At 48.2% G+C, this 25,037-nt stretch overlaps 2 protein-coding genes and 1 pseudogene across 24 annotated transcripts; all 3 read left to right on the forward strand.

Moving 5' to 3' along the window:
- Positions 1-4,099: 4,099 nt before the first annotated feature.
- On the forward strand, positions 4,100-7,311 carry LOC120701838 (annotated as a pseudogene).
- A 997-nt stretch (positions 7,312-8,308) lies between these two features.
- LOC120702949 (CTP synthase-like) lies at positions 8,309-15,227 on the forward strand. Of its 23 annotated transcripts, none has more exons than XR_005686603.1 (10): positions 8,310-8,662; positions 8,771-8,942; positions 9,033-10,171; positions 10,372-10,421; positions 10,510-10,627; positions 10,767-10,823; positions 13,316-13,470; positions 13,879-14,419; positions 14,629-14,722; positions 14,855-15,227. XR_005686603.1 is itself a non-coding variant. In XM_039986944.1 (7 exons), exons 2-6 carry the CDS (start codon positions 10,114-10,116, stop codon positions 13,351-13,353), a joined length of 279 nt encoding a protein of 92 aa, XP_039842878.1. In that variant the 5' UTR covers positions 8,319-8,662; positions 9,389-10,113; the 3' UTR covers positions 13,354-13,470; positions 13,879-15,208. The 23 variants fall into 23 exon arrangements, 4 of the variants coding, with proteins under 4 accessions (XP_039842878.1, XP_039842879.1, XP_039842880.1 ...); XR_005686604.1 differs by having other exon boundaries at positions 14,985-15,227; XR_005686605.1 differs by having other exon boundaries at positions 13,879-14,006.
- Positions 15,228-16,950: 1,723 nt separating this feature from the next.
- Positions 16,951-18,921, forward strand: LOC120702951 (growth-regulating factor 2-like). The gene is made up of 3 exons (XM_039986948.1): positions 16,951-17,705; positions 17,774-18,517; positions 18,620-18,921. The coding sequence occupies exons 1-3, from the start codon at positions 17,507-17,509 to the stop codon at positions 18,625-18,627; spliced, it is 951 nt and encodes a 316-aa protein (XP_039842882.1). The 5' UTR covers positions 16,951-17,506; the 3' UTR covers positions 18,628-18,921.
- The last annotated feature ends 6,116 nt before the right edge of the window (positions 18,922-25,037 follow it).

Here is a 25,037-nt window from a genome sequence, read left to right on the forward strand (position 1 = left end):
TAAGGATGTTTTAGGTGAATTGGAAAGGAGAATTAAAAATGCAAGACGAGAGTTGGAGAGATGTAGGAGGAGGGGCATAAGCCAAGATCAAGTGAACCGGGAACATATTCTGCGGTACAAGCTAGAGCGCCTCCAGGATCAACTTCACATATACTGGAAGCAGCGAGCTCATACTGCCTGGTTGACAAAGGGTGATCGGAACACTAAATTTTTTCATGCTTATGCTTCGGAAAGGAAGAGGAGGAATCATATTCAGAAATTAATAGACGATGGGGGAGGCACGGTGGAAGGAAGAAACCTAAAGCAGTTTATTGCTAACCAATATCAAAACCTTTTCTTATCCCATGCAGGTGGCTATGAACTCGGTGTTCTGAAGTGTGTCCAGGAGCGTGTGACGTCTGAGATGAATGAAGCACTTCTCGCTCCCTTCTCAGGGGAGGAGGTACGTGCTGCTTTGGAGACTATTGGGGATCTAAAAGCACCAGGTGCTGATGGGATGCCGGCTATCTTTTACAAGCGCTTCTGGCACCTAATTGGTGAAAAGGTGAAGAAGGAAGTCTTGGATGTGCTAAATGGAGGTGAAATGCCGCAAGGCTGGAATGATACGGTAATTGTTCTTATTCCAAAAGTGAAGCATCCTGACAGACTTAAAGATTTAAGGCCAATTAGTTTGTGCAATGTTCTTTATAAGCTCATATCAAAGGTTCTTGCAAATAGGCTAAAGAGATTTTTACCTGACATAATTTCTCCCTCCCAAAGTGCCTTTGTACCAAGCCGCATGATCACAGATAATATTTTGTTAGCTTATGAACTGACCCACCATTTGAAAAATAAAAGAAAAGGGACCGGAAGTTTGGCTGCCATTAAGCTTGATATGAGCAAAGCATATGATAGGGTGGAATGGCCTTTTCTAAGGAAAATGATGCTTAAATTGGGATTTCATTCGCGATGGGTGGATCTCATAATGAAATGTGTGACTACAGTTTCATATTGCATAAAAGTGAATGGGGAGTACACTGATCGTTTTTTCCCTCAAAGGGGTTTGCGTCAGGGTGATCCCCTTTCACCATATTTATTTATTATATGTGCTGAAGGCTTGTCAGCTTTATTGCAGCATGCTGAATCTAATGGGAAGATTGAAGGTATCAAGATATGTCATCAAGCCCCAAGGATCGGCCACCTATTTTTTGCAGATGACTCGTTGATCTTGATGAAGGCAGGGCATGCTTACGCACAAGAACTGAAGCGAATCCTACACACTTACGAGTTAGCTTCAGGCCAAGTCATAAACAAAGGCAAATCATCCATTTTCTTCAGCCCGAACACAATCAGCAATATCAGGATGCAAGTGAGATCAATCCAGTCAATTAATCAAGAGGCAACAAATGAAAGGTATTTGGGGCTTCCTATTTCTGTGGGTAAATCAAAGAAAAAAGCATTTGAGTATATTAAACAAAAGATCTGGGCTCGCATTCAAGGATGGCAGGAGCGTTTACTGTCGAAGGCAGGAAAGGAGATCTTGGTGAAAGCTGTGGCGCAAGCAATACCGACCTATGCAATGTCATGTTTCGATCTAACAAAAGGCTTATGTGATGAATTGAGTTCAATAATTGGCCGGTATTGGTGGAGTCAGCAAGATAAAGATAACAAAGTTCACTGGTTGAGCTGGCTGAAGTTAACAAGATCCAAGAAGAAAGGTGGACTGGGTTTCCGTGATCTACATCTTTTTAATTTAGCGATGTTAGCTCGACAAGCATGGCGGCTTTTAACCAATCCTGATACTCTTGTTGGTCAGGTTTTGAAAGCAAAATATTATTCAGGTACAAGTATACTACAGTGCAAAGCGAAGGGAGGTATTTCCTATTCGTGGCGCAGTATTTTGGAGGGTGTTAAGCTTCTCAAAAAAGGAATAATCTGGCGTATTGGTGATGGAAATGATACAAAGATCTGGTCCGACCCATGGATTCCACGTGGAATTACAAGGAGACCGATCACACCGCGTGGCTCATCGCTCTTGACAAAAGTTTCAGAACTAATTGACCCAGTAACAGGGACGTGGGATGAGCAGCTTGTCACGGATACTTTCTGGCCGGAGGATGCAAATGTCATTCTAACAATCCCAACTGATGTGGAAACAACTGACTGGCCAGCATGGCATTTTGACTGCACTGGGAATTTTTCAGTAAAATCTGCCTACAAACTAGCTGTACAATTTCGGGATTGGGAATTGGGGGAGGATGCCTCTTCTTCGATGGCTGCAGGTATGATTAATAATGAATTCAGTTGGCATAAGATATGGCAGCTCAAATTCCCAAACAAGGTTAAAATGTTCATTTGGAGGCTAGCCCATAATAGTCTTCCGGTTAGGCGGAATTTGGCCAGGAGAGGAGTCCAGATGGACACAATCTGTCCTGTATGCCATCGGCTAGATGAAGACTGTGGGCATCTGTTTTTCAAATGTAAAAGAGTCCGAGAATGTTGGCAAATCATGAGCTTGGAGAATATCAGAACTGAATTGGAGCTGTGCACATCGGGAAAGGAAACTGTAATGAGAATTTTGAATATGAAGGAAAATGAGTGAAATAAAGTTTTTATATGGATGCGGCGGTGGTGGGCAGCGTGTAACAAGGCAAATGCTGGGGAAAATATGCCTACAATCGCTGACATTATCGGGTCAGTAAACTTCCACATCTTTGAATATGAGAAGCTAAATGCAAAATGCGATGCTCCTTCTTGTGCTACACGTCCAGCATGGAAACCTCCTCCTGTGGATGTCTATAAGATTAATGTGGATGCTTCTTTTCATGAAAAAACAAAACAGGGTGGTTGGGGTTTTGTTGCTCGTGACTATAAAGGAAATTTCCTAGAAGGGGGAGCTGGGATGATTGTCCGTGCTGCTAATGCCTTGCAGGCAGAAACTTTGGGTGTACTACGTAGCCTTGAACGTGCTGCAGCTTTGGGAATGACGAGAATAATTCTTGAGACAGATGCAGCAGTTGTCGGGAAGGCAATCACATCAACAACTCTAGACAGAAGCACAAATGGGCAAATGGCTGCCTATTTAGGCAGATTAGAGAGTTTATGGTGTCACAGTTTGTGTGTTGTACTGTGTCTATTTGCTCAAGACTATGTAATAGGGTTGCTGATGCTCTAGCTAGCTTTGGTTGTACTTTGAAGGATGGCTCATCTAAGTACATGAGTCATATTCCGGACTTTGTATCAGCCCTGGTTTCCAGCGATTTGACTGGAGCCTGTGACTATGCCCTTTTCAAAAAAAAAAAGAGCAATCGCATCCATGGCCATGCTGTCGAGGCGGCGCGCCGTGTCGGCGGCGGCGCACGGGACCGATGCGAACATGCGCCGCCTCCGACGCCGTCGCGGCGGATTACGTCATCATCGTCTACGGCTACGACCTGCCCGGCCCCGGCGTCACCGGCGGCCTGCTGCGCCTCGGCTCCGGGTCCGGGGTGGCGCGCGTCGGCGGCGCGCTGAGGCGCATCAAGGACGCCCCCGCGAGGGCCTGGGCGAGGACGAGTCGATGCCTCTGGGCGACAAGGTCGTCGTCGCCATCGACGTCGTGGTCGGCGCCTGCGACTTCGTCGTCGGCGCGTGTGACTTCACCCAATACGCTCGCGGCGCCCTAGCCCGCTTCCGCGGCGAGTCTTCGAGGTATCTTGAACCAAACCCCCCACATCGATGCTTCGATTGAGTGTTTAACTGTCTGCATTGTCACTAGATTGGGATAGTGTTATGCGTAGCCAAAGATGCATCCCCATCATCTTAAAATTATTTTTAACTTATTATGATCTGGATTTTTTTGAGAGCGACATTATGATCAGGATTTTGGGTGTCAGTATATATAAAAGTGCAGCATCATTTAGATTTCGTTCATAAAAGAATTTCTTTACACCAATAGTTTCATGAAATCAGTCTGCTGAACTACCATACTGCACATGCAAACGTGCATCTGCTTGTTCTGTATGACTGTATGTTTCCTAGTAATAATTCTTATCCCTATTGTAGAAGAACTTGTAGGTTAAGAGAATTTTAAATATTGCGATTGTTGGATTAATCATATCTTCACTATTGCCTCGCTGAACCCTGGGAGCCAACCAACTTGTATAATAATGTTCTATCAGTGGGTTCAGACTTTGCATTGTGCCAGCATCCTTTTGCAGTTGCATGCTTGCGTTAAGTAGAACCATGCCTTCCAAACTGATTATGCAAAGGATTTGAACCCGCTGAACGGTCTAATGGTGACTTGAAAATGGAAGAATTTATCCACCTTTTACAGCTGCATTTTTTTAATACGCCTGTATTATGCCACACTCTGGTGATCACTGATCAGGTCCTTCGAATATCAGTTCCTGCAACAAATATTATGATCCACTCAGTGGAAACTGAGCTAAAGGGAAACAATGAATGCTAAAGTGTTCAATAGTTTCTAACCATGCCTTTCAAACTGATTATGCAAAGGATTTGAACCCACTGAACGGTCTAATGTTAACTTGAAAAAGCGCTACCCAGAATTGATGAATTTATCCACTTTTTATGCCTGCATGATCACTGATCAGATATCGGTGTCTGCAACAAAAATTATGATCCACCCAGTGGAAACTGATATAAAGGGAAGCAAAAGCAATGAATGCTACTGTGTTTGATAAATTCCTTCCTCACATTGTAGCTGCAATATATTGGATCAAGAGGGATATTTTGCAGATGGCGTGTTGTCTAATGTAGCACCAGAACAAAGAACAATGTGTGGGGAGAATCTAGCGGGTATACCTGGTGGGCCATGGCATACCCTAAGAATTTGAGCACATGTAACCCACAATAAGGCAGCCTAATCGGCTTGTGCAAATGCAATACACCATGGTCAAGCTTCTTTTAAGGCAAATTTTAGAATTAATTATTGATTTTAAGATCATATTGATCTATCCATATTGTGCTTTTAGCAAATTCTATACTTGTATGTTGGCATGTTATTTGTGGTATATTTTTTGAAGTTGGAGTGTTGGGCTGCCAGATCTTTGCTCCCGCAATCGAATCTGCGAAAGGGGAAAATATGATGCTCAATTTGAAGATCTTCCAGAGGTATGTCAAGATTCTCTATTTCAGACTGGTGTTTGACTATAAGATTTAATTTGCAAACACGATAATTTGTATTACTTTTCTGCAGGATGTGCAGTGCATTATATTTTCAAAGTTCCTGCTCAAAGAGGCCGTAAAGTCTAGCATTCTGTCAAGCAAATGGAGAAACACGTGGACGATTTGCTCAAAACTAAGGTTTGATGCCAGTAAAATGTTTGGAAAATGCATGACATGTAGGTACTACATTCCAAAATTTTATTGACCATGTAAATCGAGTCTTGAAACTGCAACATGGCAAGGTGGTTGAAACCCTCGAGATGAGAGTAGATTTTGCCGGTATTCTAGCTGTTCATCTGGATAATTGGGTCAGTTCTCCAGCAGCGTCATGTACAAAGAATCTAGCTCTTGATTTAGTGCCAAAATATTATTGGAACCGCATTGAACGGTATGCGTTACCCTTTGAACTTCTTGATGGAGAAGCCGCGTCCCGTCTGCAGCAAATTCAACTAAGCTTCGTATCTTTCAAGCTACCATCCCAGTTCAGTGGTTTTCCAAATCTCAAAAGACTTGACCTGTACTCACTGCGTGTCACTAGAATGGACCTTCAAGATTTGCTGTCAGCTTGTTCTAAGATTGAGTGGCTGAGTTTAGTTAAATGCGACTTGGAAGATGAGGTAATAGTTGCTCGTCCATTGTCAGACCTGCTATACTTGCGTGTTGCCCACTGCACGATGACGAATATTGAACTACATGCCTCGAATCTGAGTACTTTTATCTACAACGGAAGGCTGCTGCCTGTCCCAACCATTCAAGCACAGGAACTGAAAGATGCTGATATTGCTGTTACTGATTTTACAACTTTTGAACATGCCCTCACTGTGCTTCCGAAAATGTTTGCTAGGGTTCAAAATCTATCTCTGCAAGCTCCTCTTCGACTAAAGGTTAGTTCTAGCAATGCTCTGTAAAATCATGACCATGGTCTTAATACTAACATTTGTTATTGAAGCCATTATATATACTCACATTCTATTGACATGAATTGTTGTTTCCTATTTTTCAGTCACCTGCGTTGCTGGAAAATTCATCTAATTTCTCTCAGCTGAAGCATTTAAAGTTGCTGCTGAGCCACTCCCCTGAAGACTTGGATAATATTCTCTCTTTGACCTCTTTTCTGAGGGCTGCTCCGCTCATCAAAGAGCTGGAGATCCATGTAAGTACTCTTCTTGGTATGGCTTCCTCTACTAGAGAAAGGCTAGAGACGTCAAGGTGTCTGTCCCTTTGCTACTACTTGTCCTTTGATTATCTATCTGTATATCCATCGCCACTACCATTATTGTTGCATGTAATTGTTGTTATGGTAACCTGGCATCCACCTACTATGCTTATTATCATCAGCGGTCAGCCTATCAGGGATCTTTTATGCATGTCTTAGTTTTTTTATGCACGAAGTACAAGTATTGGTCACACAATCCTTTCATTGGAATCTTTCAGTTCAATACTTCTGGCGACGGGAATGCAGACATAGGGCCTCACATCGAATGTTTGGACACATCCATAGAGTATTAAATATGGACAAAATAAAAAAAATCAATTGTACAGTTTGTGTGTAAATTGCGAGACGAATCTTTTGAGACTAATTGCGCCATGATTTGATAATGTGATGATATAGTAAACATTTGCTAACAATAGATTAATAATTAGGCTTAATAAATTCGTATCGCAATTTACAGGCAAAATCTGTAATTAGTTTTGTTATTAATCTATATTTAATACTTCAAATGTGTGTCCGTATGGTTGAAAAACTTTACATGTAAAGAACTAAACAAGGCCTTAGGAACCTCCCGAAGCGCTCATACAAGCACCTGAGGAGTATGTGCATCACTGGTTTCAGCGGGATCCAAGGCCAAGCTTGTTTTCCTCGTCCACGCAGTGGAGAATGCCCCTGCTCTAGAGGTCTTAACCATAGATACAGCTAACAGAAATGGTAATAGTTTTTTTTGGACCTCTCATCTGGGTACAGCTGTAGTATCTGTTCATACATGTACACGCACATCCACACCCACCCACCCTACACACACACACCCTACACACGCACACACTGTACACGTACAAACAACCCTACAACTACACTCAGAAACGAAGACCGTGTCCTTCTCGAGATCACCGGATGACTCCGTAGGCGACGGGCGCGTCGCATTCCCTTTGTGGCTCCACGCGTGACTGTATTATCTGTTCATACATGTACACACATCCACACCCACCCACCCTCCACACGCACACACTGTACACGTACAAACAACCCTACAACTACACTTAGAAACGAAGACCGCGTCCTTCTCGAAATCACCAGATGACTCCATAGGCGACGGACGCGTCGCATTTCCTTTGTGGTTCCACGCGTGAGAGGCTGTAGATTTAAACAAGAAACACAAATCCCCATTGGGGAAAATCCCCCGGTGAGACACCCCGGTCGATCCAGGGATCGAACCGGGCGGGCAGGAAGCCACCCACCGGCTTCTGCCACCCGCGCTACGCGCGGTCCTCGAAATGGTAATAGTTTGCCTGCCCCAGGACGTTGAACGTCTAGGTACCTACATCGCTCGGAGCTGTCTTGAAGGGAAAATTTCACCAAGACGAAGCTTCATATCAACAAGAGCAGCTGTGAGGGCCTTCATCAAGAATGGGTACTGGTTTTGATCATAGAACATGTGGTTGGGCCTAGCGTCGTTGCAGATAACATTATCACTCTGTTCGCTGTGCTATCGCTGGTTGCTGGTGCTGATTTGTTGTGAGAGAAAAGTACTGCTGGCTGACTGGTGGCTGCTGGTTGGTGCTGGTTTAGTGTGAGAGAAAAATACTATTAACTGATTGCAGCGAACATAGTATATTTCATTCTTCAGGAAGTTAAGAGTTACAGCTTTGAAAGAGGCAGATTCAGAATGTTTTGTGCAGGAAACTGTTTGCTCCATAGTAACACAGAGATCGTGAATGCACCCTCTACCTGATCTCTTCGGTCGTGGGAACCAAAATCGGTACTATAAGGATTCAAAGAAATTAAAATTCCTTCTCATCAAAAGTTTTACTCCTACCCTCTCATAGAGGGTCCACAAATCAGAAATTTTTTGGTTGAACCAGGCTCAACGAAAACTCACTAGCGGCAAAAACAACATTTCCGCGATGTTTCTGCCTTCCCCATTGTTTTTTCTCACCGCTCGCCCTACCCCTACCCGCCCACGCGCCATTCTCATCAGACGGGCTTCCGGGATTGCCGCGGAGAAACCCTTCTTGATCGCGCGAAAGGACGACGCGCGGTGATTGCGCGCACGAGGAAAGGCCAGGAGGCCGCGGCTCCACGCAACGCCCTTCCGCTCCGACCACCCCGCCGCCGCCTTCACACCGATACGGCGCTCCGGGATGGACCTCTCGCGCCGCCCCGTGACGTCCGCCTTCACCCAGCAGGAGTACTCGCCGTCCGTGGGCTCCTGAGGTGCCTCTCGCGGCGACAACTTTGTGTTCGGGAGTGGCGCGGCCGGGGCGCCGGAGATGAGGAGGACCTTCTCGTCCGGATCTGGTGAGGCCTTGCTGCTCTTCTCGCCTCCCTTCTCCCTCGATCTGATTGCACCTGAGGCCACTCGGCGGCGCAACACCCGTCCCCCAACCCCGCTGGCCTCCTGCGCAGTAGCGGCGCTCGGCGGCTCTGGGAACACCACCGGAGGCAGTGGGAATAGCACCGGAGGCTGCGTCGAGCGCGTTGCCGCCGGCCCCCTCGCCAGCGGGGTCCGCTGCAACACCGCCGTAGCCATCGGGGTCACGGCCGCCGCCGGGCTCGTGGTCGTCATCTGCTCCCGCAGGTCGGTAGCCCCCCGCGTCCGATGCTTGATTCTAGTGCTGCTGTGGATTTGTGTTCCCTGAATTTGTGCTGCTGTGGATTTGTGTTTCAGGATTCGACCGGTGCTTTGCTAGCTCCGTGATGATGCAGCTATGCGATTGCTGTTGACCTTGGATTTTATTGTTCCGTGAACTGCGAATTTAGTTGGTTGCCACATCGGGACAAATCAGTTGTTTATTGTGTAGCAACCGAATTTAGTTGGTTGCTACAACATATGGTTAACTCATTTTTTATGTTTGATTGTGCAAAGTTGCATACGAACATTACTTAGGGAAACATGAAAGTACCCTCAAAAAACTTTTGATCCTTCCTTATTGATGTTCTCTCCTACAATCTGATGTCCATGCATTTCGGAAAAGTTTATTTCACCAATTATATGGATTGGGGTCAACTTATTTTTACTTGCAGGTTTTTGCACTAAGAAGTCCATTACTACACAAAGTTTTAGATTATGAGGATGAATTCTTAACATTGTTAATGGGCGTCCTTGAGTCTCACAGTCTACGAACAACAGGTTTGTTGTTGCTGTATCATAAGACTCTTTCTGCATGAAAACACTAATCTGTTTAGGACACTTGTAAGGGACGAAATTGTAATACAAGAAACTAATGGAACATGCATTACAGTGTTGATTCTGAGTGTCTTATTTTCTGCAGCAAACCCCCCTTGGATGCAGCTATTGCGAAAAGAGATTTCTTGCAGCAGTAACTAATTATTTTAATAAAGCGAGCCATATTTCTTTATGTATATACTTGCATTACTATCATCATATCTGTCTCATAATTTACATACCACCTGAAGTTATTGGAATGGTACCATCCAGCCCTACAGGTCTATTTGCTCTGTTAACTTACTTTAATCTACTTATGTATGTGAATCCAAACACTAGGCCTAACTGCCAACTGCTCTGTTAACTTACTTTAATCTACTTATGTATGTGATATATTACAAACTGATTAAATGACAATCTTAACTAAGCAAGCTTGATCTCGGAGACTAAATTTTGATTGTATTTATTTTAACTGTTCTAAATTGTTTTCTTTCAGATGGTTCTTTTTCAAAGTCATTATATGGTCTCAGGAGGAGACCTGTTAAGGTTTCAGTGAAGAGAAAGAGCCCTGATACAGAATCCAATGAGAAAGAGCCCCGGTACAGAATCCTGGGACTAATATACAGTTTAAATGCGAAAGGGTAACTGTTGTCTATCACTTTGTAGTCAGATAGCGTTTAGAACTACTGGAGCATAAATGCTTATATATATACACCTCGTATGAGATGTCCTGGTTTCCTGCTTATTCAACATAGTTTTCCTAGAATACAAAATAACTTCTATACTGGTTGGTTTCTTAGTATAACCGGTAATAACTTCTTTACTAATGCTCATACTACAGTCTGTTGTCGACAAAGAACGAAGAGGAGATTACCTGGGAAAACTGTTCAGGTGAGATCTGGTTATCAGAGTATATGATTCAATGCATTCCGTAATAACGGAAATGTGCCATTTTTTATGCTGATATTCTCTTTATCAGGTTGTGCCACACATCACAGGTGAAATACAAGAGTGGATTGAACGCGTCGCAATGAATCCAGTTGCTGGCACAGAAGAGCCAGTTGATGTCTGTGTCATCGAACTTGGTGGCACAATAGGTAAAAAGTTATTCTGTATCATAGAAGCCAATTGCGAAGTAGCATATTATTTTGCTCAATCGTTCCCATAGATGCCAGCATTCCGGTGCAGGAGATAAAATATTTTCGCCTCATAACAACAGTGGCATTCTTGATGCAGGAGACATTGAATCAATGCCTTTCATTGAAGCATTAGGCCATTTTTCATATTGTGCTGGTAAGGAAATTGTAAACTCCCATAATTTTCTTTTTTCTTTACATAAGGATGTTGCTTCAATGTTCATTTTTTATATCGATCGATTGAGTTTGTCAGTGTGCCTACGGATTATTGCACAGTAATGGATAAAGATGCAAGAAAATTATGTATTTTAGTTTAACCTGAGGGGGAAACTTAGAGGTTGGTGTGCTCTTGGTCTTTTTATCAGGATGCAACTGTGTGGTAGTGCATTTCAGTTGAGAATTGCATCTTGAGTAGAGTAGAGACCAAATTTCTATCCTTCACCTAAAAAGGATCTTGAGTAGAGTAATTTGGGGTAGGCAAGTTGGGGTAGACAACTTGCAGAGGATAGTTGCATTATGTCCAGTTATTAGCACATGGTGATTCCAGTTATTGGTACCTGTATTTGTTTTTTGACGGTCACCGGGGGGGGGGGGGGGGAGCATCCCCACCTGAATTTCATTGATAGGGCTTTTGGCAGCCAAAGTCCACAATACATTTTCAGCAGTTTAGAGCTAAAAAACACTCACAACACACGGGAGGGAGAAGGTACAACACATCCAAGGCTACAAGGTCAAGGATTGCTCCTCTAGAAAGTGAAGGCATGTCGCCAATCACCGAAAACAAAGCCATCTCCGAAGTAGCCATACACCAGTGATCTCCATTCCACAGGCGACCGTGAAGCTCAAAGTCGAAACCGACAGACGACGGCCGTGACTTGCATCTTCTATGGGGCATATCCGGGATCCACAACGGCGAGCCACCAACGCCATTTGAGGAGAGGAAACCTTGAAGGGGAAGGGTCGACGAGAGGAGAACGAGTTGATCCAAGAGAGGGGATCATGGTCTCGCGACCCGGCATTTGATGAGACGATGCAATCAAGGAACATGGATGATGACGATGTATAGAAACTCTTAGAAGACATTCGCCAGCTACTGGCTTATGCAACCACCAGAGGGGGATGTCAACGAAGGGCCAAAGTAGAGAACTTGGTGATGATGCCGGGAAGTATTCCTCCACGACTACGCCTACAGGTAGGACGCACGTTGAAACGCCGCCGCCGCCGGTCTGGTAGACCAGAGCTGGGCTTTCGCCCGGAGGGATACCATGACTGCAGGGCAAAGAGCAATTACGACGCCTCCAAGAAGGTGAGCGACGCCCTCGGACATCGCCGTCGTCAGCACCGGCAGAGTGCCGGGCACGGCTTTCGCCTAGGTCTCCTTTCAGGTGTAGGAGGACCAGCAACCTGAGCACCGCAGAGGCATCACTTGAGAAGCACGAGCAAGATCCACTGACCGCCAGAGCTCCGAAGGCCATGCCAGCGCGCACGGCTGCGCCAGCGCGCGCGACGTCACCCGGCGCCGCCGCGCAGAGCGCGGCCGCCGCCGGCGCCGCCGCCCGTGTGGCCGCGTCGAGCGGCCAGCACAGCTGCAGCCGCAGCACCGTGTGGGCAAGCCGCCGCCGCACCCCCGGGACGCCCCGTGGGCAGGGCCCAGGAAGGCGGCCGTGGTGGGAGCCGCACAGCTCTTGGAGGGGCCCCGAAGTGGCGGTGCCCCTCAGCCTGGAGGAGCTCTCCCCGCCGAAGGCGACCAAGGGCGGCCAGATCCGGCCCAGGGTGGCACAGATCCGGCAAGGGAGAGGCCGGATCTGGCCACGGCGGCCGACGGTGAAGTCAGAGCTCGACGAGATTTGGGATCGTGGGGAGGGAGGTAGGGGAAGGAGAGAGTGGAGGGAGGGAGGCGGCGAGCTGAGCCGACTTCGGCTTAGCCGCTCGGCCGGTCGCCGGCGGCGGCGGCGGCCGCTGGAGAGGGGCTGCGCGGCGGCGAGGGGGTTCGCCCCCCGAGTCGCTCGGGAGAGCGACGCGCGGGGGGGGGGGGGCAAGGACTCTTCGTACCTGAATTTTAAGATATCTTCTCAGGGCAAGTTGGTGAATACATAAATCCTTCTGCATTGTCCAGTTATTTATCTATGATTTTGGAGATAGATAAAGATCAACATACATAAAAAAAGATTCCAACGCAATGTATGGCTTTCATTTTGCTTGGGCTGTACACATAAGAGTTTGGTTTGATCATGATCTAGATTACTTGTGCTGTTTTGGAGCGCTCTGCTTTACTGTACAGCTCGTACATCTAGCAGGTGAATTATTACTTCAATGCCTGGAGCTGGGGACATGCTTTTGCGCTTGTTATATCATTTGGACTTCCAGCACATTAATGGAAAAACTTATTCCTGCAGTGCCCAGAGTTATTAGCATGTTCTTGTTATAGTTGTAGACTTCACAAGGTTATAGTTGTAGACTTCACAAGCTAAAGTTGTAGACTTCTTCCTGCAGTGCCCCAACTTATTCCGCACATTTGTTTGTAACTGTTATTATTAGCCAAAGAAAAGATAAATTTATTGTCGTATGTGTTCTTTCAGTAGTCAGGCAGCTGGTTCTCTATTTAGTTGAAAGATGGTTATACACTACACTGAATGTATTTTCTTGCAGGAGTTGATAGAGAAGTTAAAGATGCCATCAGATGCTGACTTAATGAAAATTGCAATTGCTGACTTAAAAAAAAAACTCTTCCATTTCTCTGGAGGGTCGCCAGCGTGCATTGCAGGAACTTTTTGTTCTTGTTGAGGCCATTGACAATGCTAATGGTAAGTCTGCTCCTTTTTTAGTTCATCTGTATGCTACTTACTGCTCTGCATACCAACCAAAATATCTTCTTATGTCCACAGAAAACTGAGACCTCTAAGTTATTAAGTCTAAACACCTTTATAGTCTAGGCTGCTGACATAATGTAGCCACTGTTTTGTTACTTGTATTGGTTGTATTCTTAAAATGCTTCATGGTTCAAGTGTAGTGAAAAATACCAAAGGCATTGTTTGAAGTGCTCACTTGTGTTTCTGCAAACCTTCAGTGTAAAACTGTATAACCATGCAACTATAGCTTGCAAAGATTTCTCTTCCAGAAAAGAAAATAGCGAGTGATAGCATGTGAACTCTTGTGTTAGTTTCCTTTTTTCTAAGATTTTCTGAAACTCTTTTGTTCTTGCATATGCTCAGATCTTGACAAACTTGGGGACCTTCTTCATGTGACTCGAGAGCTTAATAATGAAAATGAAGAAATACGGACCACCTCTACATGGGTCCTTGGTACAGTCAGTCAAAATAATGCACTTGTACAAAATCAGGTAATCGCATTCACCAAGAGAATGAGCATTCTGATTCCACTTTTGTTCCTTTTGTAGTTAGGGAATGTGCATCATTATTCATTATCCTGTGCATGTCCTCTAAATACATTTTTTTTCTTAGTTAGCCTTGCAGATTCTTATTTGTTTGGTTAGTTGCCAACAAAACTTTGCCACGCCAAATGGTAGTACGCGATCCTTGTTTTGAGATTTTTGGTTTTTCACAGTTCAGTAATTCAATTTCAGTCCTATGATTGCCTGCAACATCATACGGCACTGTGGTATTGATCAGCTCAGATATGTTCTCAACTACAAGTGGCACTCTTTTTGAAATGGGTAGCTCAGTTGCAATTTTTTAAAAGCAAAACTTTATTATCTCATTATCCGGGTAGTGAACATTTCAATGCATTATTCAGGTAATCTATCTTAGCTTGCAATATATTTAGTTTCCTGACATAATGTAGACATACACTCTGGCTGTTACTTTGCTTATTTTGAATAGGATATGTTCATAAATAATAATTAGCGTCCAGTAACTAGATACTGGATATGATGGTCAATTAGAAATACACATGGAATTTTATTACAGGATAAACATTTAGCTAATAAGTTTTTTTTATTACAGGAGGTTTAGCTAATTAAACTTGCTAGAAAGATAAAATGGAATCTTTAGAACGGAACAGCATGGGGGGCATTCTGAAATTTATAAACTTTTGGAGGTATGTATGCATACAGGTTTTACACGACCTGTTTGAAACATAAACTTGATGTATAAATCTTTCTTTATAAAACTATCAAAAGAACTGAGTTTTACTTTTCTTTCTTTTGTCCACTGTACTGGCAATATTCAGAACGCTCAGACAAATAGCTTACCTTTGAAGTGTTTCTGTCCTCTACTAGCAGTATTCATGTATCTTAAGGAAATTGGGCCTTGTTACAGTAGTTTATGAATGTGCCCCACCTATGTTCTTTCCTTTGTAGGTCACCCAATAGTAATGGTTGGAGAGGTGCCAGATATATTTTCAGCAATCACTGAACTTGTATCTCTGAAAATGTTGAATTACCAGTTGGCCTGTGAGAATTAGGAACAGCTATTGTTTTATGTAATAAATATTATCTTATGAGTAATGCATGTTTCGGCCACGACAGAATGTTGTTTTTATTCAGAACCATGGAAGGAAGTGGATCTCTGGTTAATTGGTTCATTGTGCTTGCGAGGACGAATTAAATTCAGCAACATTATTGTCATGTTTCGGACTGTTCAAGTTCTGTTCCATCGGGATGTTTCTGGATTTGCAAAAGCTACTTAGAGAAATCATGCTTTGATCAAATTTACGCTTCTCGTTACAGCCCTCCTGCCCTCTTTGTCTCTGATCATGTACCCCCATCCTCCTGTTTCAGCAGTATACGTTCCATCGTAGTTGATTTTCACTTCATCTTGCATCGGTTTGGGGCGTGTTTAGATGTTTTGCAAAAAAAATTTGCAATGGAATCTTGCTAATTTGAAGTACTAAATGAAGTCTATTTACAAAACTTTTTGCACAGATGAGTCGTAAATTGCGAGACGAATCTAATGTTGCTAATTAATCCATGATTAATTAATAATTAGCGGATGACTATTGTAGTATCACTGTTGCAAATCATGGATTAAGTAGGCTCATTAGATTCGTTTCGCGATTTACAGCTCATCTATGCAAAAAGTTTTGTAAATAAACTTCATTTAGTACTCCATGCATGTGTCGAAATATTGGATGTGATGTTTTTTTTTGTATTTACGGGATTAAACAGGGCCTTCTCTGTTTTTTGAAAGCTCGATGTCAATAAAAATTATCGCCCCGTTCGGATGAGCTAGGCTGGCTGGGCTGATTAGCGCCAGCCGCAGCCCAGCCATTCGGCAGCTTCGTGGGCGCGGTCGCGGCGGAAGCCGCTGGGAGGTTTGGGTCGTCGTCCTTGGCCAGTACATGTTTCCAGCTGCTACAGTGGTTCCTAGCGGCTACTGTATCTGGAACAGTACCAGCTGGGAATCAGTCCAGCCAGTGCAATTTAAGCTCATCCGAACGGCGCCTATTATGATATTGAATATGTTGGTGCTTTACATGTCTTTTCATAAATATAAATTTTTTATTTTTCATAATTTTGTTTGAACACATGCGACATGCATGTGCACTCTACAGTAATTATTAGTCCTTGGCAGCAGGTTATCTCTGCCGAAACTTTTAGCCCCAGATTGAGGGAACACAGAACCCTGTTGAGAGGGCTGTGGCCTAGGAAAAGGGAAGAGTGCTCACAAAAGGAGAAGGGTCAAAGCGGCGTTGGCGCAGTCTCGGCGGCAGGAGACTGTTGGTGAACACGGCGTGCCGGTGCCGCGCCCACCCGGCCAGCCCCCCTGCTGCTGGATTTATCAGGCTCAGCTCTCCTCTGCCGTGTTTAGTTCGAACGAAAAAAAAATTTGTGTTGAAATCTTGCTAATTTGAAGTACTAAATGAAGTCTATTTATAATTTTTTTTACACAGATGGGTTGTAAATCGCGAGACGAATCTAATGATGCTAATTAATCTATGATTAATTAATAATTAACGAATAGTTACTGTTGTATTACTGTTGCAAATCATGAATTAAGTAGGCTCATTAGATTCGTCTCGCGATTTACAGCTCATCTATGCAAAAAGTTTTATAAATAGACTTCATTTATTACTCCATATATGTGTCAAAATATTTGATGTGACGGTTTTTTTACGAGCAAAGATCTAAACAGACCCTCCTCGACCGTTTGCCATCATGCCAGTTGCCAGCCCGTCTACCAGCACCAGCACCACCACCTCGTCACGCTGACCGACAAGTGACCACTGACTGACCAGCCCAAGGCCAGTGCTCTTGCGTTGCGCCCTCGGAGACCACCGCTCCGCTCCCTCCCCGTTTCAAAGACCAGAGTAGAGCAGTGCCGTCCCCGCCCGGGTGCGCAGCGGCAGCGCACTGTGCCTGTGCGCCCAGGCGCTGCACGGCTGCAGGTGCAGCCGAGCATCTCCACCCACGCGCGCAGCGGCAGGTGCCAGCCCTGCCGGCCGCTGCGCCCCTGCTCCCGCTGCCGCCGATGCCGCTGCAGCGCGCGGCAGCGGCTGCGCAGCCTGGCAGCTGTGCCCGCTGCCGCCCCTGCCTGCGCAGCCGCAGCAGCGCACGCAGATCCTGCAGCGCGCACTCTGCTCCGCGCCTGACGCGAACACTGACCGAAGTGACCCATCCTCTGCGCCACCACCAGCTCAGTCTTCAGCAGGAGGCCCTGCGCTGACACCCGCCATATGCATGATGATGGCGGATGATGATACGGGCACGGCTTCCCGTTCCCGAGCCCCGCCACGGACGAACCTGGAGGCTACCAGTATTAAACTCGGACCCTCCGCTCCGTCGTCTCCATCGCTGGCTGCTGGGTGAGCTGCTCTCCACGCCGGCCACTGTCTGTCCTCCGTTGGGCTGCGCAGCGAGCCACCGCCGGTGCCGGGGAGGAGATGATGCTGAGCGGGCAGGGCGGCGGGAGGCGCCTGTTCACGGCGTCCCAGTGGCAGGAGCTGGAGCACCAGGCGCTCATCTACAAGTACATGGCGTCCGGCGCGCCCGTGCCGCACGACCTCGTCCTGCCGCTCCGCCTCGCCACCGGCGTCGACACGGCCCCCTCCCTCGCCTTCCCGCCCCAGACCTCGCCGTCCCGTACGTGTCCTGTCCTGTCTTCTCGTCGCGTGTGTTTGATGCCTCGCGCTGACGAATGGTGTGTGCAGTGGGGTACTGGGGCTGCTACGGCGCGGGGGCGCCGTTCGGGCGCAAGGCGGAGGACCCGGAGCCCGGGCGGTGCCGGCGGACGGACGGCAAGAAGTGGCGCTGCTCCCGGGAGGCCCACGGCGACTCCAAGTACTGCGAGAAGCACATCCACCGCGGCAAGAGCCGTTCAAGAAAGCCTGTGGATCAAGCGGTGGCGTCCTCCGCCACCTCCCCCGCTGCCGGCTACCGCCCGTCCGCGCTCTCCATCTCGCCGCCGCGCGCGCCCGACGCCGCCGCGCCCGGCTTCGGCGGCCACTACCAGCAGCAACCCCAGCATGGCGCCTCCTCCGCTCGCGCCCCCGCGCACCAGGCCGCCGCCGGGGCCCCTCTCCAGCTCCACCTCGATGCCAGCCTCCACGCGGCGTCGCCGCCGCCGTCCTACCACAGGTACGCCCACGCGCACTACGCGCCGCCGCCGCTCTTCCCGGGCGGCTACGGCCACGGCCACGCGCAGGCCAAGGAGCTTCAGGACGCGGAGCTCAGGCGGCGGCACTACCTCGCGCTCGGGGCCGACCTGAGCCTCGACAAGCCGCCTGCCGCCGCCGCCGCCACTGAGAAGCCGCTGCGGCGCTTCTTCGACGACTGGCCGCGGGAGGGCGGCGACGCCAGGCCGTGGACGGTGGGGGCGGAGGACGCGACGCAGCTCTCCATCTCCATCCCCACGGCTTCCCCCTCCGACCTCGCCGCCGCTCGATACCGCAGCGGTGAGTCCCCGAGCAAAAGGATTCCCTTTTGATCCCACCTGGCGTGCAATCAATCGTTTGCTGATTGTCTTGGCCACTGTCGCGCTTGATCCTATCACGCAGGGGAGTGACGGTGCATTCCATAGCTTCAAAGCCTGCACCAAAAACAGCGAGGAGTGATCGGCGCATGCCGCCTCTGCGTGTTCCCCTGCTCAGCATGGAGAAAGGGCATGCAGCGCAGCTCGGTCTGAATCTGAAGCCTGAACCAAGTCAAGTAGTACCAGGAGTCTAGCTAGCCCTATGTTTTGATCATCCTTGTTCTTTCACTTGTCTGTATTTGCAGTATCAAATGTTAGTTTGTTGTTGTGTGTAACATTTTCGTTTCAAGAGCTCAAGTGACGTGAGAGGTTGCTCCTATCGTTGCATTTCTTCTGTGCTTTTTTTTTTCCTCCGGCCTGTGATGCAAGCAGCAAGCCTTGTCAGAGCATTTGCATGACCCACGCCTTTGATTCCTTTCCCTGATTCCTCTGCGGACTCTGCGCCTCTGCCTTTGATCGTTTGTCACATCCGTGGGTTCTTCCTCGAGGCTCCTGTGACTCCCCGTACTATAGGCTTAACATTTTCATTCATTCACTGATTCACATGATGATCTCTGCCAGGACGCTCCAAAACACGGCAACTTTAGTGCCTGATCTCACAGCTCACACCTGATCTCAAGCAAAATTGGCTGCCGGCCACCGTTAAAAAAAAACTGACTTTACCGAAGGAGGTTACAAATATATGGTAATATCACAAATGGCACTTCATCCATTATTTTATTTATTATTAATTAAAGTTATACAAATAGTATAATATCATCACTAGTATGGTGTTCAGAATTAGCACCTAATCTTTGGCAGCACCGCTGCTGTAACGTGGCTACCAATAGTGATCAGGAACCAAACAACCTAAAGATTACACTTGCCTGCGGTCCCGCCTCCCTCCTCCCTTCCGCCTCCGTCCACCATCGTCTCCGCAAATCCTCCTCTGGTAGACCCGCCCCACCATAGTCTTGTTGCGATTGAGCGCATCCGAACGCCACTCCTGTGAGCGTAGCACCTGCTTGAGCTTGCCCCGCTGTGGTTCGGTACCGAAAAGGCGACCAGAGGGGGTGAATGGGAGCCGATTCAAAATTTCGCGAACAGAAGCTATTTGCCCAATCCCAAGAACTCACCCAAATTCTAGAGTCCTAGGAAAAGTGTGGAGCAGCTATGGAGGAGCTACACCAGTACACAACGGCCCTAGGAACAAACGAGAACAAACACGGAAGCAAACACGAAGAAACAGTGCGAAACAGACATGGTATATGAACACCGGTTAAACCGATGTGTGAAGAAAATCTTCACTGGTTCAACCGACGTCACAGAGCCGGCAGCAAAGAAGAAGTACTCACCGGTTAAACCGACGCTACGGTTTAAACAGCGTCAGTTCAACCGGCGATAGTGCGCCGGATGATCCGACAAAATCAAAACTCAGCGTCGGTGCAGTTGTCCAGAGAGGCTCAAAACTGACTTACCAAGCACCGGTTAAACTGACGCAGTCAAATCCAAAGCACCGGTGCAGTTGTCCAGAGAGACTGCAAAACGGATCATCCTGAGCACCGGTTGAACCGATGCTAAGAGACTTCTATACGCCGGTGCAACGAACCAAACACAAAAACCCTAATCAGCCGAAAAACCAACTCACCGGTTGATCCGACGCAACATATCACAAGTGCCGGTTTAACCGGTGATAGGAAAAAGTCTACCCGTGTCCAGAAACGAATTTTTCAGCCCGCGACTTTTGACAAACTTGATGATCGAAGGGCCAAATCAAGTCCAAATCTCACCAAATTTTGTAGGCATGATCACAAAGGACTTGTGAACATGTCCACGGAAGGAATCGACGAATCACTCCATGGTTTGGGAGGAATTGAGGAATTCCCGAGCAAGAACGGGATTTTCTCAAGAATGCAAAAACATCGTTTCGAAGGGACTTGTGATTCCGCGGGTTTTAGCACTAGGCTAGATGGATTAGAATCACTTCAAAGAGTCACGTGATCATTAAGAAACAACCCCTCATCTCGTGCACAAGAATCGACACGGGAAAATCGAATTTCAATCAAACAAGACACAAGATGTATGAAATTGACACGAATTCAAAAGCCCCGATGGCACAAGGAGGAGAGGGCCTCCTTTCCCAATCAATTTCATACAAGAGTCTCAAAAATCCATATCCCTAAAATGCAAATCCTAGAGAGAAGGAAGGAAGAGGGAGGAGAAGGAGGAGACGCCTGGGAGGGTTTAACCGGTGATCAGGGTTTTGCTCAGATTCGCGTTTTAAGGTTTCAGGCGTATTGCACCGGTGTTGTTTGTGAACGTTGTGTTACTTCATCGTCGATTCATCCGGCGTTATCATTTTTGCGTTCACCGTTGCATTGAGCGCTGACCTTTTCTTCATCGGATCAACCGGTGCTCTCTGAGTTTGTTTTCGTGCCGCTCTGGACAACTGCACAGATGTCGTTTTCGATTTTGTCGGATCATCCGGTGTACGAACACCGGTTGAACCGACGTTGTTCAAATCTGAACGTCGGATTAACCGGTGATTGTCTTTCGCTGCTGCAGGCTCTGCGCGTCGGTTAAACCGACGAGGTGCCCTCTGGGCATGTCGGTTTAACCGGTGTGTATACCGTGCGTATTTTCAGCTGCTACTTCTCGCTGTTTGCTTCCGCGCTACTTCTCACTTTTTCCTAGGGTTATTTCGTGTTGGTCTAGCTCTTCCATAGCTACTCTACACTTCACCTAGGATTCTAGGGTTAGGTGTGCACTTGATATCTTAAGACGAGCTTCCGATTGCGATAAAATTTTATCGGCTCCCATTCACCCCCTCTATCGCTTTTTCGGTCCCTCGTGTGGAGAGCAAACGCCCGACCAGACGGGTAGGGACGCCGTCAGGAGGCGCTGTCACCTGTCGCTTGTTTCGTTATTAACGTTGAAAATGGCATCACAAGCAGGAGCAGCCGTCGCTCGGCCACTTGCTAAGTTGCTAGTAGGATGAGCTGAGCGTGGAGAAATGCCTCCGCTGAAAAGAACCTCCGTGAGAAGCAAGCGTCGCGGGCCTCTCCGGGGCGAGGAGGAGGGGTGACCATTGATCTGATCCGCCGCCCACCATCGGTTCATTTCGTTTTCCGTGAGGAACGGTGGGTTGTTTTTGACCAACCGGCGCGTATGCAATGCAAAGAACCGGTTTGGATAGTTTAGACAATCTCTATGTGTTCCAATTAAAATCAAATACATGCTTTGTTTGGATTGTGCTATTTACTAGAACGCACGTTATCCGAAAAAAGAATCTCGTATGCATGTAGTACTAAATGAAGTCTATTTGCAAAATCTTTTTAGAAATGAGTGTAACTTTTCGCGACGAATCTAATGACGGTAATTAGTCGATGATTGGCTACAGTGATGCTACAGTAATCATCCTCTAATCATAAGGTCAAAGTCCTCATTAGATTCCTCTCGTGAAGTAACACATGGTTATATAATTAGTTTTACAAACTACCTTCATTTAATACTTGTAATTAATGGTCAAAATTTTCTAGTACAACTAGTACTTGGAAACAAACAATGATAGATTAGAAATTGGTACCGGACTGATGCTCTTTTTTGGAAATACAAGTTTTCTCAATGATCTCTTTTCAAAAAAAAAGTTTTCTCAAAGAACTGCCGCAGAAGCCATGTTTTAACCGTGCCTGCCAAGCAGTTTTCCCCCTCTGATCCTAGCAGCTAGCTTTTCAGCTTACACGTTGGTCAGGGCTGGGCGACCCGCCTCTACGGCCGCCTGGGCGTGGCCCCACCGCGCTGCCTGCCTCCCTGCTGCTCGTGTTGACTGTACCCGCCCGCGGCGAAATGCGGTACTGGCCTGCGCCACCGGGCAGCCGGCGCTGCGGAGGCGCAGGCGCGCAGCGACCAGCGGCGGGGTGCGTGAATGACTGGATCCAGGTACTCGTCGTACTCGGATAGGGGCGCGTCCGAGCTTAAACAAAAACTTCCCACCAATTTTAAGCCCTGCCGGTTTACCCAGGCAGAGAAATCTTCAGAATCCTGACTCATGCCCAAGAGAATAGGTGTCTCGCGGCAAGCATAACGAGGGGTGGGTTTAAGAATTGAACTCAGGACCTATTTGAGGCACGACGTTACTGAACTGGGCTAGCTAACTCGACCGCCCGACCTTTCGCCCTGTTCAAGCTTCAAGTGTCAATTTTTATTTTCATAGCTGCTTACCGCATCGCTGTACTCTATTTTCATCCTATAAAAAATATTCTATTTTAGTTATCGAGATTTTCTCATGTATATACCAATTTTTTCTGCACCGTTATACTCTGTCTCTTGTACCAACTACCAACCGTGGGACCCATACGTCAGATTTTTTTCTCTTTTTTACCCCGCGCCCTCCCTCCCCATTCTCTCTGTCCCCCTCCCCCTCTCCACTGAGCACGCCGGCGTCCCTCCTCCCTCACTCACCGGTGCCTCTCCTCCCTCCTCCCTCCCTCACTCACTGGTGCCCCTCCTACCTCCTCCCTCGCTGGCACCCGTCCTCCTCCCTCCGCTGCGAGATCTGCCGACGTCCCTCCTCCTCCTCCTCCTTCCGCCGCGAGATTCATCGATGCCCCTCCTCCTCCTCCTCCTCCTTCCTCCGCCGCAAGGTCTGCCGGCGCACCTCCTCCTCCTCCCTCTGCCGCGAGATCCTTTTGCGCCCCTCCTCCTTCTCTCTCCTCCCACCACCGCAAGATCCTCTTAGGGTGGACTGCCTCGGCGCCGCGAGACCCCGGGCACGCCCTCCTATGGGACCACGGCCACGTCTTCCACCCGCAGCGCGCTCGAGGGCGAGTTCCTCGACATGCTCGTGGGGATTCCTCCTCTGATGGCCCCAAGCTGCTCGCGGGTGGGTGAGCTGCGCCTCCGCATGCGGGCGAGCTCTGCGCTAGCCGCGTGTGCCTCCTCCCGATGGCCATGGGCAAGCCCGACGCCTCCTCCCAGCGGCCGCCGCCACTAGCTACTCCACCCTGGCGGCCGGGCGGTTGGGATGGCCCGCGGATGTGCGAGCCCCACACCACGTCCCCGCGTAGAGGACGTCCGCTCCGTCTCCCGCCAGATTTGGCATGGGGGAGCTCGTCTGCTGCGATAGTGTGTGGGTTAGAGTACCCCAATATAGCATATTTTACTCTATATCAGTACTGGTGGGAGGGATAGTGGAAGCTATCCCGGAGCCAGTGCAGACAGCCTCATGCCGCTTACTGGAAACTTATTGGGTCCTTCACCATGCTAATGAAGCTCCAACACTATTTAGTCACACCGTTTGGCTGTTGTGCTAGATGACCACGGATGTATAGATTTTCGTGGACGAGCTCAACGTCTTCTTTGCTTAGGTTGTGTTTGGTTCACGAGCGGGTGAGAATGGAGCTGTTCCATCCCGCGTTTGGTTGAAGAGGGGGAGGAATGGAGCAGATACTGGGACCAGCTCGTTCCAAAAAATCGACCGAAGGTGCTCGTCCCACTTGGATGGTGTGAACTTCGTCCCAGGCCCCTCGGTCCCTCCCATGCCGCGTCGTGGCCACCTCGCCCTTGCCCTGCGTCCCTATGCCCCTCGCTGGTGCGGGCACGCGTGGAGCTCGACAACGCGGCCGGAGCACACGGACTCACGGAGCTCAGGCAGAGCGGGCAGCCCAGGCGAAGCTCGGGCGGAGCGCGGCCGGCGTGGGAAGTTCGAGCGGCGTAGGCGGAGTGCGGCCGCGGGGCGGAGGTCTTGGGCGGTGGTGGCGGGGGAGATCCACGGCAGCACTGGCGGACCCAAGGTAGAGATCCCAGCAGTGGCGTGGAGCAGAATCCTAGGCAGCGGCGGTGGGGAGGAGGGCAGCGGCAGTGGCAATAAGTGGTGGAGGGCCTGAGGGAGGGCCCAGGGCTGCCCATGGCGACGAGTATGAGCGAGGATGGGAAGCGTGCGAGCCGGAGGAGCAGAAGATAGAGGTGGAAGATGATCTGACAAGTGGGACCCATAAATGGAGGATGATGGATCCAAAATTTCTGTTGTCCTATCCCTCCAACCGAACAAGAAATCGAATCAGTCCGTCCCCCAACCAAACACTCTTACAAGAACCATTTCATCCTAAAAAATAGAGATGGAACCGCTCCATTCTACCTCGCTCTCCAACTAAACGCATCCTCAAAGATGGCACCAAAGAGCGATGAATAGAGTCTGTACATCAAAAGCTCAGTGGATCGGTGGGCCACGAGAGAAGGATGGCGAGGCCTATGAGGTGGTGCGGCGCGGCGCAGGTGGAGGCTGAAGCAGGCCAAGTTCAAGGTGCGGCCGGGCTTTTCCTGCCTGCCCTCCTTTTCTCGTCACTGCTCCTCCCTGCAAGATCATATATATCCATCCATCGTCTGCACTGCACTGCACCACCAGGTTATCCCGCGTTCATTCTTGCGTATGGTACGCGTTTCTTATTACCTGTTCGGGGTGCGTT

This window comes from Panicum virgatum, chromosome 4K (genome assembly GCF_016808335.1).
Source record: "Panicum virgatum strain AP13 chromosome 4K, P.virgatum_v5, whole genome shotgun sequence".
In the NCBI taxonomy this organism is placed as follows: Eukaryota; Viridiplantae; Streptophyta; class Magnoliopsida; order Poales; family Poaceae; genus Panicum; species Panicum virgatum.